The sequence below is a fragment of the Mustela lutreola genome, chromosome X (assembly GCF_030435805.1).
Source record: "Mustela lutreola isolate mMusLut2 chromosome X, mMusLut2.pri, whole genome shotgun sequence".
Taxonomy (NCBI): Eukaryota; Metazoa; Chordata; class Mammalia; order Carnivora; family Mustelidae; genus Mustela; species Mustela lutreola.
The window spans coordinates 6,938,764-6,957,884 of NC_081308.1; the positions used below are offsets into that span (position 1 = coordinate 6,938,764).

The window sequence follows — 19,121 nt, forward strand, 5'->3', positions numbered from 1 at the left end:
ATATGGGGTACACAGTCCTCGTCAGTGCAAACCACTTCCTCACCTTCCCCTTTAATCACTGCCTCGGCATTCGCATGGAGACGGAGCCCATGAGTGTATGCCCACCGGAACACCATTCAACGATCACTGGGCAATGGGGAAGACACCCTGAGGGCAGCAAGACACTGATTTTGTACAGAAAGGTCATGTGCCTGGCCCAACAGTCTTTCAGTCCTCTTTATCCTTGGGCATGACCTTGTGATGTGGATCTGGCCCCCGAGACACAAGTGGGACTTTGCCAGGTGGGCCTTCTAAGCAAGCTTTTTGTTTTCCTAATAAACAAGGACAGAATTTTGTCCCTGTTTCCCCTGCATCCGTCTCTTTTCAGCTGTAACTTGAGCATGATGCATGGAGGTGGGGCAGCTGTGCCGTGTGGGGCAAAAAGGCAGCGCAGGGAAGATGGCAGAGCAGGGAAGAAGCAAGAGCCTGGGGTCTGCGGTCCTCACTGAGCTGCTGCCCAGGCTTGGAGCACACATCTCCGTGCCCGAGTTTGCAGGATACAAACACCGCTTGATGGGTTTAGTCACTGCTAACTGGACTTTCTGTTGCTGCCATCCTATTCAATTCCAAATGATGCAAGAAAAAAAAAAAAAAGACTTTTCATAGGATGCCATCATGAAAAACCGCTCAGCCAGAGAAAATCTAGACCTGTGCTGCCTAATACGGTAGCCACAAACTGTTTAAACTTCTATTAAGTTTAATTAAAGTTCAATGAAGGTAAAGACTCACCATGTACATTTCAAGTTTCTGAGAGCCCCATGTGGACAGCAGCTACCAAAACGGACAGTGCTGATACAGAATGTTTCTATCATTGTGGCAGGTTCTAGGGGGGTAGCGTTAGTTTAGACAGATCTCAGAGTTAAAAGCTTAAAAAGGGGGGCAGTATGTGAATAAATATTTGAAACCGAGTTTGGTTCCTTACTGCAAATGCACTTTGGAGTCAACTTCTTTCTTCCTTAATAAGAGTGGTGTGTTTTGAAAGAATGACATAAGATAAGTTGGTGGGATGAACACTTTGCTTGCAAATGCAGAAAGGCTAAAAACAGCATCTCGGATTCTTGCAGAGAAAAAAAAACCTATCTGGGTATAACATCCCTTGGATATAAAACTGCTCGTTTTTCATCCATAGACTGTGAAAGCGAACATCACACAATATTCCCTTTCTCCTGCTCCATCTTTTCCAACCGCTCTCCCACACGCACGTGCGCAGAACCGAAATGCGGAAGCTGGCGCCCTGCTGAGTTAGCGATGTGGTCTCTCGAAGGCTGCATGTCCTCAGTTCCACGCACATCTGGCTTCACTGTATACAAGGAGCCTTCCAGAAGTCCTAGGCACCAGTGGCTTTGGCTAACACAAATAAAGGTCCTTTAAATAATCCGCATTCTACCAGCGAATGATTTCAGTCCTCGCTCTCGAGGTCGACGGTGAAGAAACATTTGGAAGCATGGTTAGGAACAGGAGTAGTCTGAGATTTTCTTTTATTGCTGTTCCTTTTGTTTCGTAAGTTTGACCCCCCCCCATAAAAACTGTCTATCTGAACGATGGCACTGGGAATTCACATGTGATTTTTGGGACATTTGCTGTGGTGACCTTTTGCCAAGATGAAATGCGGTCTTTTACCAGAAAGAACAAGAGGTCTTTGGAGTTTGTACGGACCCAAGCCAAATTCAAATCCTGCCACTCATGGGCTACCTGACCTCCAGCGAGATGGGTGACCCCTGTCATGGGAAAAATGAGGATTATAACATGCTAAGATCATGCCAGATCTCAGATACAAAGAGCTAAAGCAAGGTTGACACTCAAGCAAGAGTTAGCTGCCAACGGTTTCTCTGCCAAGACACCGTGAGAGTCAGAAGCCTTGCTGAGATGAAGTGGAAAACAGCCCCGCTACCTTCTGCGACTCTGTGATGGCCAGCAGAGCTGTTCTTTGTGACACCCACACTCTGAGAGGGAGAGAAAATGGCAGGAAGTACGTTTTTAATTCTCGAGAGTTGCCTTTTTCCTCTGTCCCCAATTTGGTCTCGGACCGTGTCGTTTTGGGTGGGGAAACAAAAAAAAAAGCATGCCAGAAATCATTTACGGGAATATTAGACTCCATTCCTAAATCAGGAGCCCACACCTCTGGTTTTGAGGGAATCGATGTGGTGGCAAAGTATGTGTATCACCGATTGTACATGATATCAAAGCGCACGCACAATATTAAAGCACGCGCGTGCGCGCACGCGCACACACACACACACACACAAGACAATACCTGTAAGGTAATCCAGACATTCTAGCAATTTCTTCTCTCGGGAAAAATCTAAGGCAAAGGTGTCAAATGTGTCATTGAGGTTGATTTCAGGAATTAGGACCTGGGAGGATGCAGTCGCCATGGAGACTCTGTAATTTAAACAGAACAACTTTTTAGAAATGTCAAGATGCCTGTCACCATCACTGCCTGGGAATGAAAAAAAAATAAAAGGAAAAGAAGGATCATTTTAAAATGGGGCTGTTTTTACACGGGAGCCTCAAAGAGAACCTGGGAACGGCACAACACAGCCAACACAATGCAAACGATCAAGCTTAAAGACGAGGCAAAGGAACTGGGGAAACAGTAGAATGGCTCCCCCCGCCCCAACCCCGCCCGCCTTCCTTTTTACTGTCGGAAAAAAAATTCCCCACGGAGGTGGAAGAATATTCATATCTCATGTTGCTGTGTATTTAACAGCCAGGCCCCTTCACATCTAACCCCAGCAAGAAGCACATAGCTCCGGGCATTTCTTCACACATCTGTCTGGGAAACTGTTTGTTCCTTTCAGACCCGACCCTGCTCCACTTCAAAGAGGAGTCTCCAAAATTTCAAACTGCATAAAAGGCAAAGTGAAGATTAAAAAAGAATGTTTCCAGATATTGGATTAGTTTAATCAATTACTAGCCTCTCTCTAAAATAAACATTTAAAAAGGAGTTTTTGTCTGGCTTGTTTCGTTCTTCTTGTATTCATTTTTTTTTTTTTTTTTTGCACCATATTCCCAGCAGATGCCATGGAAAATATTCATGAGCTCCCTCACAAATTCCTCCCATGGATGCCCCATTTTCCCTCTTCATTTATGGTTGCTAGTGAAACGTTCTCATTTATAAACTATAAAGCAACGTACTGGTGAGTACAGCGCTCCTGCTAGAAGAGAATCTCGTGCTATGTGTGTGTTAATCTCTCAGACTGATTTGCAAAGTTCAGTTGCCAATAGCAGAACGTTTGGACTAATTAAAAAATGCAAGCGATCCTCTTAAAAACGATACAGTTGCGGCATGACATAAACCACGTCTGAGCGTCTCAGACCATGCTAGACCCGTGATCTTGTTGATCTGGGTATTTCAGGAAGTTCGGTAACCACCACCAAGGGCCAACTACATGTAGAGTGCTGCGTAGGGTGCTGGGAATCGGTGAGTAAAGAAATACTCTAAAATGGTTCATCTCTAAATCTAGTTATTTTCTCATTAAGAGTGCTGGTGCTCATTTCTAGAAAGTTACAAAGCTAGCTGGAAGCAGCCTGGAAGAGAATTCTAGGTCTAAATTCTTCCATTTAATCTAGAAAAATTTCGGCCTGGTTACCTAAGGAGATCTATCTCCTCTTGGGTCTCTTAATGGCTCTTAAAACTTTGTATCTTATAAAGATGATGTATTTTGGCTAAAGAAATTATACTTGCGGGTTTATTCATACAATGGAATATTATTCATGCATAAAAAGGACTGAAGTACTGATACACACAACAGTGTGGATGAACCTTGAAAGTGTTAATGCTAAGTGAAAGAAGTCTGATGCAAAAGGCCGTGTACCGTATGCTCTATTTGTAGGAAATGTCCAGAACAGGCAAATTCCCAGAGACAGAGAGCAGACCGGTGTAGGGGGGGTGGCATAGTGGATGATGACTGCATAATGGGTATGGAGTTTTTGGGGGGTGATAAAAAGATTTTGGAACTCTTATTACACAACATCATGAATATACCAAATATGACAGATCGCACACATTAAAATGGTTAATTTCACGTTCTCCGAATTCACCTCAGTATAAGTTACACCTGTGAAGTGCTCAAAGTTTCTAGAATTGTACTTCTGATACATTTCCAGTTCTGTGTCGGGAGTGTGGTAGACAGGATAATTAATAGTGTAATAACCAGAATGATATTGGGATCCACTGATAAAAAGTCTGAAGAGGCAGAGACTCTGGAAAGAAAGGTTTCAAGTGTTTGAATGAGGGGGGAGAATCTAAATTCACCACCTAACTGTTTCACCGAGGAACAGTGAAGAGCTGGGGTGCCTGGGGGGCTCAGTCAGTTAAGTGGTGTCTGCCTTTGGCTCAGGTCCTGGGATGGAGTCCCACATCAGGCTCCTTGCTCAGCACGGAGCCTGCTTCCCCTCTGCCTGCCGCTCCATCTACTTATGCGTGCCCTCTCTCTCAGATAAACAAAATCTTTTAAAAAGAAAAAAAAAAAGAAACAGTGAATAGCTGAGTTGGGGGATTTTGTTGGCTAAAGAGCGCACCCAACGGGAATGAGCTAATTATTGCGACGAACACCTGCTAATTTAGACAGGTGGAGAAAAGCATGGTTATTAGGCGTTTTTCACACATAGTCAAACTGTACTTAAAAAATGCCTTCCTTTTGACCCATAATCACAAAAACTTCTCAGAACTCAGAGCGATCCTGGGATCGCTCAGCAAATACATACGGAGCTCTTAAAGCATGCCCACACGCACTGAAGAGCCCGCAATATTTGCATCAGTGCAGAAAAGTTAAAAGAAATGCTATAGCGCCATGTGAACTCCCCAAATAAAAATTTCAAAGTGAACCCCCAGTTAGAATGTTTCATGATGTCCAGCAGGAAAAACTGCACCGAGCTGTTAAGAAACGGGCGTCTCTCCGTGGCATTTCTCTGTCTTTGTTGTGTGGCTCCGATCTTGGGCTGAGAGGATCCCCGGCGCTCTGAGCAGACAAACTCGCTTTAGCGCTCTGCTGTCCAGGGACAGAAGCTTCTGTTCAGGTCCACCCCAAACAGATTTTACTCCCAAGTTTCTCCTGGTTCTATGGTCCACAGCTAACTAAAACGTGGTTTGGGCAAGTGACAGTGTTTAAAAAAAAAAAATGCCAATGCCCGCCATGTGGTTGGTGGGAACTCTGTGGAGTGGGAACGGAAAGGCTGAGACACCGAGACTGACAGCAAGAAGCTGTGCAGGTTACTGCTGCTTTTAACACCTACACAGGTTTTTGATGGAAGGAGAGATATTTATCTTTGGCTACAATTTCAAATTCGTAATTGGAGTGACAGGCGAGGGGAGAGCTGCCAAAGTCAACATTTTAGGCCTTGTTTTTATTCCCCAAATCCTTGTTGCCCATCTTCTGGCCTTTCAGATGAGTTGCCAAAATCCACCAGGGCCATCAGCCTTAGGCCACTTTTGAAATTCTGTGCTTTCATACTTTTGTGTGTCTGTGTGAGTGTACGTACATTCGCACGTGCGCACACGCTTGTGGGTGTGTGTTAAGCTCTTATACTGAGGCAAATAAGGACATGTGTCCTATCCTGATGCTTAAGGGGGTGGCCTGCACATTACTTCCTGATTCTGTTTTGACGTCGATGCTCCTAATCTCCGTGACAGTTTGCTAGGGCCACTTGGAGGCAATTTTCTAAAAGACGGACGTGTCTGGAGCTATGTGGCTCACAGGCTTTCTCTCAAACAGCCAATGCCAGGGGAGGATGTTCTAACCTTCCTGCCCAATATCCTTCTCCCCATGCCCGACCCTTGACAATGGCACATAAATGGGTCTCTCTTGGGCGAGTGGGCAAATCACCACGGTAAAACCCAGTGAGGTCTCAAAGCAGCAAAACGTGGTCTGCTTTGGTCTGCTCAGGATTTCCCAGATGCATTTGGCTCGGGAACTTTGTTGTTGTTTTAAGACCAATTAACACCCTACCAGAACACACTTCAAAAACCACTCATCATACGTGCTTGAATTCTTAAAATCAAGCGACATCTCTCCAGCGTTGACAACTGGAGGTCTTGGTTTTATATCCGGGGCAAGTCTGATGGATGCTTGAACTGCTTACGGTGTCGAAGGACAGTGCAGTGGGACACCCTCCTAGGAGCTCTGAAAAATGGGTACCGTTCGGAGGGAAGTTTCTTTTTACCATCTTGATAACTGGGTACTAAAAGTGATTTTAAGTTCAGATTTCTCATAAGCAACTTTCTTATGCTTTGATTTAGTGAAGAGTTTGGCTTCCTTAATGTAGTTGTATAAAGATGCCCACACAACCATGCAGAAGACCTATGTATTAGTGTGACTTGGGAATATAGTGTGTTATGCACTCCATTTGTGTCAATTTAGTGAGTGGGAAGGAAGAGAATTGGCATTCGTTGCATGATCACCTTGGGACAGGAATCGGACTAACGGTTTTACCGTATTATTTCATTTTGTCCCTGTAACAACCATCTTAGGTAGGAACAATCGACATGTTTTATGATTTGTTCACTCATTCATTTACGGCCGGCAGTTTGCTATGTGCTGGCGCTTTCGTGGTGAAAACAAGGTGGCTGGGGGTTCTGCCCGCTAGGAGTGTATGAGCGAAATTAGACTCCCAAGTGTTAAAGGAGCAGTCCCAGTGCTGGCCATAAGTACTCCTAAGCAATTAGCACAGAGCCAGACACTTGACTCCAAAGCATATGCATCTCCTACAATGTAAAGCTTGATGGTCTCTCTCCTTTGGGTTTGGTTTCCTTTTTCTTTTTCTTTTTTTAATATTTCTGAATCAAAAATCTTTTTGCAGGTAGATTCACCCTGTAGAGGAACATACCTACTTTAAGTGATTCTAAGATACAGAAAAATCCCATCCAAGTCTCACTTTAGGAAGGCTTGCAGGACTGAAAGTTTGTTCCGGGCTTTCCCTCCTCGAACAGAAGAATAAAGGTGGTTTAGAAGTACACAGGTGCCAAAGCCCAAGGCAGATACAGTAGGAGGCAGAGAATTACAAAGTCATATCCTAGAGAAGAATGTTTACTAAGAAAAAGATTGAAGGGTAGAGACAGGCAGAGACCAGCCGCAGAACATACGAGGCGGGGCCATACTCACTAAACTACGAGAACTTAAATCCAACAGACATTATGGATTATCTGCGACGCTGAAGTTCTGTTCTTAGGAGTTATCAGTGACAGTATTACAACTACTGATCGAAGCAGTTATTATGAGCCCAATTTTCTTTTTTACCCCTCTTTTTTTTTTTAAAAAAAGGCTTTATTTCTTAATTTGAGAGAGAGAGAGGGAGAGGGGGAATGCATGAGCAGGGGGAGAGAGAGAGGGTGAAGCAGACTCCCCGCTGAGCATAGCTTCCATGCAGGCTCCATCCCAGGACCCTAGATCATGACGTGAGCCAAGTCAGATGCTTAACTGATTGTGCCAGCAGGGTGCCCCTTTGAGCCCAACACTCTACGCAGAAAATAGCTCACAGGCAAACCCAAAGCATCACAGTTAAAAAGTGGCAGTGCTGGGATCCCAGCCCAAGTTCCCTAGGTCCTGGTCCAAGCTCCCTGCCCCCTTCACTACATTCCGGTCCTGGAAAGAGAGGAAGGCTCAGGAATTGACCAAGAGGATGGACAATGGACATGGGAAGAGACGGGCTGTAGGAGCAGAAGGACAAAGGCTCTTGGCCAACGGTTATAGGCACCAAGTCTTCAAATTTGCTGGAAATTTAGCTTTCTCATAAGCAGGAGGCCGACTTTCTTATGTCTGGGTTCAGTGAATAGTTCTGCTTATTTAAAACAATTTTATTAAAAGTACACATACAATCACACCAAGAACTACATGTTAGTGAGGCTTGAGAATATACCATACAGTTGACCCCTGAACAGTGTGGGGATTAGGGGACCCCCACTCAGGGGAAAATCCATGTATGACTTTTGATTCCCACAAACTTAATTACTAAGAGCCTACTGGTGACCAGAAGCCTCACTGATAACATAAAGTGTTGATTAACACATCTTTTGTATGTTATATGTCTTATACTCTGCATTCTGACAATAAAGTAAGCTAGGGAAAAGAAAATATTACTAGAAATATTAAGAAATCTTATTATGGAAAATATTATTGAGAAAATACATTTACAATACTGCACTATATACTTTTTTAAAATCCATGTATAAGTGGACCTGAGCAGTTCAAACCCATGCTGGTCAAGGGTCAACTGTATTCTACAATTCATCTGTAGAAAGAAAAAATCAAAGTCATCTTTCCGTTCTCAAAGAGATGGGTTTGTTATAGGTAGAAGTGAATGGGACAGGTCATGACCTGCCGGATCTGTGGAAGATCACATGTAGACATTCATGCACTCACATTCTATTTCAAAGGTAGGTCTTCTTCCAGAATGTTCTATCCCAACTGTTATGAGGCCACATTCTCTCCCCTCAATAGCTAAGAGTCTGTTCGTATTACACTTGATGAAATTTTTAGGGATTACTGAGAAATGCAGCTCACAGTAGCCCTTTCATCTGGACACCTCATGATTCATAGCTGGAGAAGAGTGCTCTTGGATCCCAGTTGGAAAGCATGACGTAAGTGTAAATAGGGTCTAGCAGAGTGGCCTAGGTACACGGGAATATTAGCGCCATTTGCAGTTTTTAACCTTAGGATGAACACAGAGCAACTGGATAAAGTCTAGATGGGTGCCACAAAGACAAACACTGGGAACCCAGGAGTCATAAGCAAAGACACTGGCTTCTCTTAAGATAGGGAGGCGATCATTTTAAGGATATAAAAGCGATGATAAGCAGCTGTTAGCCACGCGCTTTGGAAGACATTAAGTATCGTAACCATCGTAACCAGTCGCAGAAGAGTTCTTCTCAAATATAAGAAATAACAAAATGAAGCTGGCTCGATACAGGGCCCGAGGTATAAAACCACTGTACATTACTCTAAGAGAACAGTGGAAACAGAAACGTCAATGACTACCTCTAAGCGCTATTTTGAGAATTAGCACAGTGTCCGACATAACCACGCACTCGATTAATGTTAGTTGTCTCTTTCCTTGAAGAAATGCAAGTGAGAAGATGGTGAATATTTTTTTCCCCTGGGTCAGGCATTGACAAAATACAGCCAGAAGGCGAAATACTTGTTGGGGGAAATGTTTCTGGAAGCCCAGGCATGCCCGATCTTTTCTGTGTATGACAGGGTGCTATGGAGTTACCACGGCAGAGCTGAGTAGTTGTGAAGGAGACCTTATCACTTGCAGAGCTGAAAATATTTCGTCTCTGACCCTTTATCAAAGTGTGCAGGCTTCTGCTCTAGGATAAACACCAGCATGAATGAGCTGTCCGGGGTTGTCCGGTGATAGCATTCTATTATTGCTTTGCGTAAGGGGCAGGGGACTCCGAAAATGAGAATGAATGAAAAGTCAAGGGCATCGGCAGGGGTTGGAGGTACCATTTCGGTGGAGTTTATGCCAATCGGGACGGGCGGCGAAGAAACACGGACTCCCATCAGTTTCACTGCTGAACTGACCAATGGAATAATGTTATCTTTACGTTCCCTACCCCAGAATAAAGGATCCTTTAAAAGAAAGAGGTATGAGACTGACAGTTGGGTCCTTTCTCTCCCACATGAGTCAGCTTTGACCTTTCTGACGAGCGAAGCTTCTCAACCAAATAAACACAGGTCTAACAGAGCACAACACCTGGGCCTTGGCTTTTTTTTCTTCTCCTTTTTAATAGACGAGCCCTGAGATGGAAGAAAAGATTCCCTTTCATGTCGGTGCCTTCACTTTGACTCTTTGTTACCAAATGCATGATAAGATCAGGGCTGAGATTCACAATAATTGCCATTTCTGTGCCACTGTAAGCTTTCTCCCCTGCCCCGCCCCCCGGCCCCCTACCCAAAGCAAGGCTGATTTTATTCTCTCTAACTGGTGGACTCTTGTTTCAAAGGCCTTGAACTCCAAGGCGCTACTGAAAAGGCTTTGACATGTCAAAGGGAAGCATCTTTGGCTGGAACAAAGCAACTCAAAGGCTCTATTCTCCCTGGTACTCAGCCTCCAGAATGAAAACAAAAGCAAGGCGAGGGCAAGGCCAAGCAATCACTCGGCAGACACAGGAGGCCAGCGGCTGAGAACTTCCCAGCAGCCCCTGCAACTCACCTCTCGGTGATGCTCTTGGCCGTCTGCAGGAAGCGCGCGTGATCGTTCTCTTTCAGAGAGTGCTCTGCCTGGGAGATGAGGGAGGCCGACCGCTCGATGCACTGCTTGCAGTTTGCAATCTGCTGAGCCAGTTTGCGAAGCCGCATCACCTTGAAAAGAGGCACGGAGACGGTTAGGTGGGCGGGCTCGCTGAGGGAACGCGCACCGGGCTGGACGCTTCTGGATATGTGCGTCCTGCTGCATGGAAAGTTGTCCTTCGATAAACATCCGAGAGCAGGCAGAGAAATACGGAAATCCCAGGTACGGGACTCCTGGCTTGGATAGTCTCAATCTCCTTGGAGAAGTGTCGCTAATTTGTTTTATGAGAAAATACTCTATTGTGAATTGCTTCCTTGTTGATGGGGAAAAAAGGTGCTGCCTAATGGCAAGTTGCAAGGGTCACCAGACCTCTTCCCTCGCCATTCCACTCAGTTACTAGAAGATGGCAGTGACTGCTGGGACCATCTCTATCTCGGGCTTTTGGCTGGGCCGTCAAGAAACTTAAGACATCCCAGTAGGTGCGAATGGCTTAAGCAAGAACCATTTTCTAAAAAGGTCTTTGTGATCCGCGTCATAAAACCGTGATGGGAAAACATGAGGTATTACTATTTCCCACACGATCTAAAACTCATGTGTTAAATTAACAGAAAGAGAGTGTTTTTTTCCATTGATTAATATTTTTCCTGTTGAGCAGATGAGAGAAAGCCAAAAAAAGCACAGCTGGGCCATTTCCCCTCACTGGGAACGTCATTTCCAGGCACTTTGTGCTTACTTGATAACTAAGAACTATTTTGATAAGCATTTCCCAGTCGGGATAAAAATGCATGTTTGGTTCCAACCGCCATTCCAATTCCTGATTCTGTCTTGCTTGAAAACGACCCTCCGACGTAATTGACCGTGACCTCGGGGGTAGGCCAAGATAAGTGCACAGTAACCCACTTGACCATTCGCTCTGGTGTCTGAAATGTGCTGTGAGATGAAGCCCTCTGGCCAGAAGCCAAGTCAAAATTAGACTGCTAATTGGAATTGCCGTGTGCCCGGTGCCCCATCCACACAGCCTGGGACAGGTCTTGGCTGGCTTCAGGATCATTCCGGAATGGAAAACAGTCCTGGGTGAGAGGGCAGGGAGGGGCCAGTTAATCTGTCTTGCAGACAAGGCTGGCTCCAGCTCCCTCCAGAATCCCTGCTAACTGCTAACTCCAAGAAATTCCTTCTTTCTCCCAGTCATCATTACCATCCCCCTGCAACTTTCATCGAAGAAAAGGAAGGAAGGAGATGTCAGAACGTGAGGCCGGTGTGGAGCATCTGATTCCAGCTAGGTTGTCCTGCGGCAAACAAAGGCAAGTCAGGCCGCACTGGGAGGCGGCAGCCGCAAGATTTCGGGCAAGAGTGAGAAAAATTCCTCAAAGGAGACAGAGAGATAGGAAGTGGCAAAACCTTGGAGCAAACAGCCTAGGAGATTAAGGCTGGTAAAAGACTTAACTCATTATAATTACAGTGACCAACCGCAGCAGATGAACTGTGTTCATTAGCTGAATGAAAGAACACTTTTTTTTTTTTTAAAGATTTTATTTATTTATTTGACAGAGAGAAATCACAAGTAGGCAGAGAGAGAGAGAGGAGGAAGCAGGCTCCCTGCTGAGCAGAGAGCCCGATGCGGGACTCGATCCCAGGACCCTGAGATCATGACCTGAGCCGAAGGCAGCGGCTTAACCCACTGAGCCACCCAGGCGCCCAAAAGAACACTTTTTTGACACCAAATTGAATTTAGCGTTTAACGTGGTTACATCCAGAGGTAAAGCTGAGAAAGACCTAGAGTCCAATTCAAGATGTTAGAACACATCCAGCAGAGGAAGGAGAATAACTTAGAGTCCCCAACAAACCAAGGGAATGAAATACTGAAGCATACAACGAAATTAAAGATGTTTAATACAGGGGCGCCTGGGTGGCTCAGTGGGTTAAAGCCTCTGCCTTCAGCTCAGGTCATGATCCCAGGGTCCTGGGATCGAGCCCCACATCGGGTTCTCTGCTCAGTGGAGAGCCTGCTTCCTCCTCTCTCTCTGCCTGTCTCTCTGCCTACTTGTGATCTCTGTCAAATAAAAAAAAAAAAAAAAAAGATGTTTAATACAATTCTAACGAAAGAAATATAAGGTCCAAATATTCCTTTAGAACAACTCCGTCGGTCACGTACCCTTTTGGTATGCCTCTCTGTGATCCCACAGGCCACAGAGGCACCAATGCTTGAATTCTATTTTCTCCCTTCTTTTCCTCTACCATGACACTGGAAATTAAAAGTGGCATCAAGAGGAAAAGATAAGAAACGAAGCCAAACAACAGCCCTAAATCATGTGTTAAGCTGAAGCAAGCCAAAATGAAGAGGCTCCTTTGAAAACACAGGAATGCTTTACAGAAAAACAACTGTTAGCATCATTTTAATTTTAGTTCAAGTGTACAGTTCCACTTCACACACCAGATCACAGCTTTTCAAAATGGTGTGCACAGGGATCAGAAGGAATCTTTGGAAAAGAGAAACTTGGAGATATCTGGGCTCACTCGCCAATATCCTCTAAAAAGTTGTCATTGGCAGAGCGGCTCGAAATTGCACCTCAGCGGTCAAAGAGCTGCAGGCGATGGGTCAGTAGTCAGGACGAGCATGGAAAAACTAAACAGAAGAGAAGAGGAGAGGAGAGGAGAAAGTAGCAGAGTGCATTCCTGATAGAGAAGGCAAATTCAGTTTTGCAAAAACTTTTCGTATGCGTGCATGCTGGATTTCATGTCCTCTCTATTTTTTCCTGGGGGCTTCGATTAAAAAAAAAAAGAAAAAAGAAAAACACGACTCTCAATCAGGTGTTCACAAACTATGGTCCATACGCTGTATTCAGCACACATCTACGCGTGTCAATAAAGTTTTATTGGCATGCTGAAACAGTCATTCATTTATGACTCATCTATGGCTGCTTTCACACTACAACATACACCTCTCTCCTTTACAGAAGAAGTTTGCCAGCCTCCGTGATTCTGATCAAACGGCCCTAATCTGAACCACACTCTGGGACACCCTACCCTACTTGCTACAACACTTCAAATCAGACACCAAGCATTTAGCGAAATACTCATTTCATCCTTAGAAAACACTTTTGTATATACTATTTTAAAAATCTGACAGGATGAATAAAACTTGATATTTGAAAAGAAACACTGGATACTGACACCTAAGAAGATTCTTTATATGTATGTGTCATTGTCGCAGGGGACATTTTTCCAAGTTGGCCCTGTTCTTTTGTTCCTTTGGGAAGTGTTGATTGCACATTGTAATTTCAGGAACTCGCTCCATACTCATCATGGAACTAGCCTGCCAGTTGAATCTCCTTTCAGGGAGGACATGGGCCAAATATACCGATTTATTTGCTTTGTTTATTATACCTCGAACATGCTTTTAAAAGCAGCCCTTCACTTTTCTTTAAATGCATTTTAAATGCTTTTAATATATGGGCTTTATATACATTGTAGGATTCCCAGCACCAAATCGTCATGTCCTAACAACTGAGCCTCATTTATCACAAGTCTCGGCATTGCCAATGAGGCCTGACTTGGCATTTCTATAAGGCTCTAGAAAAGCCCAGCCATGTAGTCCAGTTAATTATCTTAAATTTTGGAGATTTAGAGTACATAAAAGCAGCGAAGAGAAGGGACCCTTTCTCTCTGTGGCTGCAGCCTTCTACCATCAATCTGTGTCTGAACATAAAACACGTAATTTACTCAGTCTGGAGTCTGTGGCCTGCTTTTCGTGTGTTGACATGAAATTTATCTCCTACTACCGAAGAGATAAGACAATTCTTTCCCAGGGAGTCTCATGGCTTGAGACTCTCCAGTCCCTCCAAGGAGAAAGGCTGCTGAGCTCTTTCTTTCGAAGACTGCACAATGGTCTGAGAGCAAGCATTACCAGTATGTACCCATGGGTCCCAACCCTGCCCATCTGGCAAGCCTCCAGCTGGAGGATTTGTGGTGAGTCTGTTTCCATCGGGTCTAACGGCCTCATGATCCATGCCAGAGACACATGGCGGCCAAGGTCACGAGGTGAATGAAATTCACAGCGTGATCCCCACGGTCCCGCCAGTTCTTCTTCCGGCGAGCTCCCCACTTGCAAGTGCTGGTGAGAGGGCCCCACTGCCCCTTCTCTGGATTCAGCGTCCTCAAGACCACACAGACACCAGCCTGGGCGCCCTCTCCGGGCACCAAGTCCATACTCGGCCTTCTCTGCCCAGCACCTCTGCTTCCCAGCACGCAGGTACTCACGCTCTTGTCTTCTTCGCGATGTATCTCTGATGCCGCATGCCCTGGCCAGGGACTCAGTCACTGTGGATTCCGAGGTTTGGGATCCCCTAGCCTTCGGTGATGCGCCAAATCGGTTAACTCACGAGAAAGCCAAACTGGGCCTCATCTTTCCCAAGTAACGTTTGCTTTCTAAGACTGCCTTCTGAGAGAAGGTCCCCAAGCAAGTGTGTACTTTTCAAAAAGTGGTCAATTTCAAACACACAGACGATTTTTAAATTAATACAATGAATTTCCCTATGCATAGTCCCAGCTTTACCAAATCTCACAATTTTCATCATATTAACATAAAAGATTTCTCAGAAGGAGGAAAAATATTATTGATAGCACGGAAGCCCTGTGTGTCCGTCCCTAATTTCATTCAAGTCCTTCTCCAGAGGAAAACACCTTTTTGAATTCAGGGCGTATCACTCCCAAGTATGTATGCGGGCCTAAACACTGTATGGGATGTCTTTGGTAGTAACAAGTCTTACTCCATGCAAAGCACTGTAAAGCTTGTTTATATTTTTTTGATTTGTCCATATAGATATGTATCACCCTAGTTCATTAATTTTGAGTTTTGAAGACTGTTCCATTACATAAATAATACAATTATCTTATAAACAGCTTTGTTGAGATATAATTAACATACAACAACCTGTATATATTTAAAGGACAAATCTGGTAAGTTTTCAAATATGTGTAAGCCCCTAAGATGATGAACACAGAGATCATGCCTCCGATTTCCTCCTGCCCTTGGTAATTCATCCTACTCCCCGCCACCTCCCTCCCAGCCCAGGCCCTGTCACTCGTCCCTAGCCAACCACTGATTTGTCTTCTGTCACTGTAGATTATTAGAAAGTATTGTTTCTAGGGGCGCCTGGGTGGCTCAGTCAGTTAAGCCTCTGCCTTCAGCTCAGGCCATGATCTCAGGGTCCTGGGATCGAGTCCCACATTGGGCTCCTTGCTCAGCCGGAAGTCTGCTTCGCCCTCTGCCTGCTACTCTCACTGCTTGTACACACACACACTCTCTCTCTCTCTGACAAATAAATAAATTAAATCTTTTAAAAAAAGGAAAAAAGAAAGCATTGTTTCTAAACTGCCACATGAATGTGTTCATGTAGTACATACTATTTTCCGTCTGGCTTCTTTCCCCCACCATGAATCTACTGAGACTTATCCAAGTTGTTGCATGTATCAGTAGCTTGTTCTTTTTTGTTGCTGAATAGTATTTCACTGTATGGATGTGCCACAAATTATATCCATTCACCTTCCGGCGGACACTTGGGTTGGGGCTATTACCTTTACCATTCTGGTGAAAATTCATGTACATGTCCTATAGGGCCATATGCTTTCATTTCTCTTGGCAAACACCTAGAATGGCTGGATCATATGATAAGTGTATGTTTAACTACTTAAGAAACTGAGTTTTCCAAAATGCAATTTTACTCTCTGCGTATGAGAATTCTAGTTCCTCCACATTCTCAACAACACGGTATGGCCTATCTTTTTCATTTTAACTGTTCTACGAGGTAAGTAGGGTATCTCCTTGAGGTCCTAATTTGCCTCACTGACTTTTCTCAACAAGTAATGATTTTGAACATCTTTCCATGTGCTCATTTGCCATCCATATGCCTTCCTTGGTAAAGTACCTATTCAAATCTTTTATCCATTTTGGTAAAGGTATTGTTTGTTTCCTCGCTAATGAGTTTTGAGAATTTGTTATATATCCATGTACAAATACTTTTCTATTTCAATTAATAATTTACAAATATTTGTCTCCAACCTGTGGCTTCTCTTTACGTTCTCTCAATAGTGTCTTTTAGAGAGAAATTTTTACTTTTGAGTAATACAATTATCTGTTTAATTTATAAATATTTCTTTGATGTTTTTAACTTTGTATATGATCAATCTTTGCCCAACTCAAGGCTCACCAAGATTTCCTCCTATGTTTTCTTCTAGAAGTTTTATCGTTTTGTCCTACACATTAGCAACATCCATTTAGATCTGTTTTTTTTTTTAAAGATTTTATTTACTTATTTGACAGAGAGAGAGAGAGATCACAAGTAGGCAGAGAGGCAGACACAGAAAGAGGGGAAGCAGGCTCCCCGCTGAGCAGAGAGCCCGATGCGGGGCTCCATCCCAGGACCCTGGGATCATGACCTGAGCCGAAGGCAGAGGCCAAAACCCACTGAGCCACCCAGGTGCCCCTAGATCTGATTTTTGTATATGGCATGAAATATGGCTCGAATTTCACATTCTTAGGTGCAGAATAGCATCTCCTATGTGGAGGCTAAAACTTAGTTTCCAAATTCCCCCTACGGCTGAGTTTTTTTTGCAGTTTCGGTATCTACATTTTACTTCCCGAACTGCTAATTTGTTTTCACATTTCCTTCTTTCTGATCTTATATCCTTTTGTGGCTTCACAAGTTTTTGTTCTTTTAAAATAGAAGCCATCCCTTCATTTATCACTTTAAACATCTTTTCTGTGCTTTCCCATACAATGAATTTCACCTGGGGTGAGAGAATGTTGATTTTGGGGGCTACATTTTCAGAAATGCAAGATTTCTTTATATGCTTCAGCACTGTGGTTTGGGTTTCAGATTTAAAGGGAAGAAGTCATTCATGATCTTTTTCCTCCCTCACCCTCTTTGCTTAGCACCCTCCTATCCCCTCCACCTACGCCATGTTGCCATCAGTCTTCCGCACCCCCCTTCCCTTTGGGGGGTCCTCATTCAGGGATCCTCTGCATTTCTGAGGCTTCTCTTTTGAGCAGGTATCAGAAATAGTGCAGAGCCAGGCTCCAGCCTGACGACTTGTTCCAGACTCTCAGGACCGAAATCCCTAAAAACTATGACCCAACGTAGAGGTTGGCAATAATCTTTTTCAGTGCCTTTTAATGAACTGAGAAGCCTTCTATGGCCCATGGCATTAACCAACGAGCCTAATTTTAGTCTCCTATACCATCTGGAGCACTTCCAGCCACTTTATCCCAAGGCTTCAAGAACTCTTTATCCACTGGAGTGGAAGGTGTTGCTGTTCTGGTCTCTTCCAGACCAAGTCCCACTCCCATGTTTTAGCTACAACTGCAGCTTTACAGGTTTGTCCCATCTCTGGCCCATGGAGACCTTTATCTTGTTTTGGGTCCAGCTGAATCTCTTTGCTTTCCTATTTCCCTATGTTCTCTAGTCACTGACATGTGTTCGGGGTGGAGTGGGTGCACCAAAGCACCAACCCCATGTATCACCACAGCCGGAACTGTGGACATCCCTTTGCTACTTCAATCGCGCTCATGAGAGAAACCCCGATGTTGCAAAGTTAAGCAAGGGAAAGGCATGCCGGCCAGGCTGATTAAGGGTCCCCCAAAGATGCTCCCATCCTAATCCCAGGAGTTTTTAAACTATGTCGCTTTACATGGATATAAGAGATGTTGCGGATGTGATTAAGGCAAGGACCTTCAGAGAGGGGGATATTATACTGGATGATGTGGGGGATCCCAGAGTAATCAGAAGGGTCCTTACAAGAGAGAACCAGAGAGAACTGTGCCAGAGAAAGAGATCTGAGGAGAGAAGCAAAGGTCAGAGTGATGTGATAAAGAAACCAGGAGCTGAGGAATGCGGTGGCCTCTAAAAGCCAGAAAAGGCAAGGGATAGATTCTGCCCTAGAGCCTCCGGAAAGGGACAACACGGCTGAAACCTTGACTTTAACCCCAGTGAGACTGATCTTGGATTCCTGACATCTGGAGGAAGGTCAGATACTAAATCTATTTTGGTTCAAGTCACCCAGTCTGCGATATTTGTTATAGCGGCAGTAAGAAACTAGTATTAGCCTTGAGAACCGATCCCTGTGCCATGTAAAGGCAACAAATTCCCTCCCACATGCATATTCATGAACTGCAGCTGTATTTCAGGCAATCATACATCTGAGGAGCTGGAAGACGTCAGGTCCTAAGAGATGTACACATCTGGTACATGATAACGGAAGAGGAAAAATGTCCTGGGAGGATTCCAGGTGGACACTCAGTGCTCTTCCAAGTTGTACAATTTGTACGTGGGGAAAAGTCGCTGTTCAACACATATGAGTCACTTCTTGGCCAGGGAATGGATTCATATTAATTTCTTAATTCACCGTAACAGCTTCCAGAGCTATCTGACTTAACTTTTCTGATCACCATCACAATTTACACGCATAAATATTTTTCAACTTACATAGACAAAGGACTCTAAAACATTATGCAGGATTGAAAGTATCTTTTAAAAGTGGTAGAAAACAGAGAACAGCACATATATTAGCAATTAGAATCTCTGTGTACCAATTAATTGTTGTTCATTTAATTATACATATTTCATTAAAGCATGGTTATGAGCAGTAATAATAGAACTTTATGAATTTATTGGATCTTGAATGAAGGTTTCTATTTTTAAAATATTTACAAAATTACCTCTTGAGGGTGGCAGAGAAATGAGTAAAATAAAATGGATCTCAAGTATTTCAATAAAAACCATAAGAATTTAAAAGATACAAACATTAAAAAAGAATTTCTATTACTATATCCACAAAGGGATATATGATATAGT

The 19,121-nt window shown here is 44.0% G+C and overlaps 1 protein-coding gene across 6 annotated transcripts in view; it reads right to left on the minus strand.

Annotated features, from left to right (window-relative positions):
* The window catches only part of MID1 (midline 1), a 347,940-nt gene that overhangs the window by 24,026 nt on the left and 304,793 nt on the right, over positions 1-19,121 (minus strand). For all 6 annotated transcript variants that reach the window (XM_059156938.1, XM_059156939.1, XM_059156936.1 and 3 more), the window contains exons 5-6: positions 10,195-10,343; positions 2,294-2,421 (exon numbers count right to left, since the gene is read on the minus strand). In XM_059156938.1, the coding sequence (XP_059012921.1) occupies positions 2,294-2,421; positions 10,195-10,343 (277 nt within the window). The remainder of the gene's footprint in view (positions 1-2,293; positions 2,422-10,194; positions 10,344-19,121) is intronic.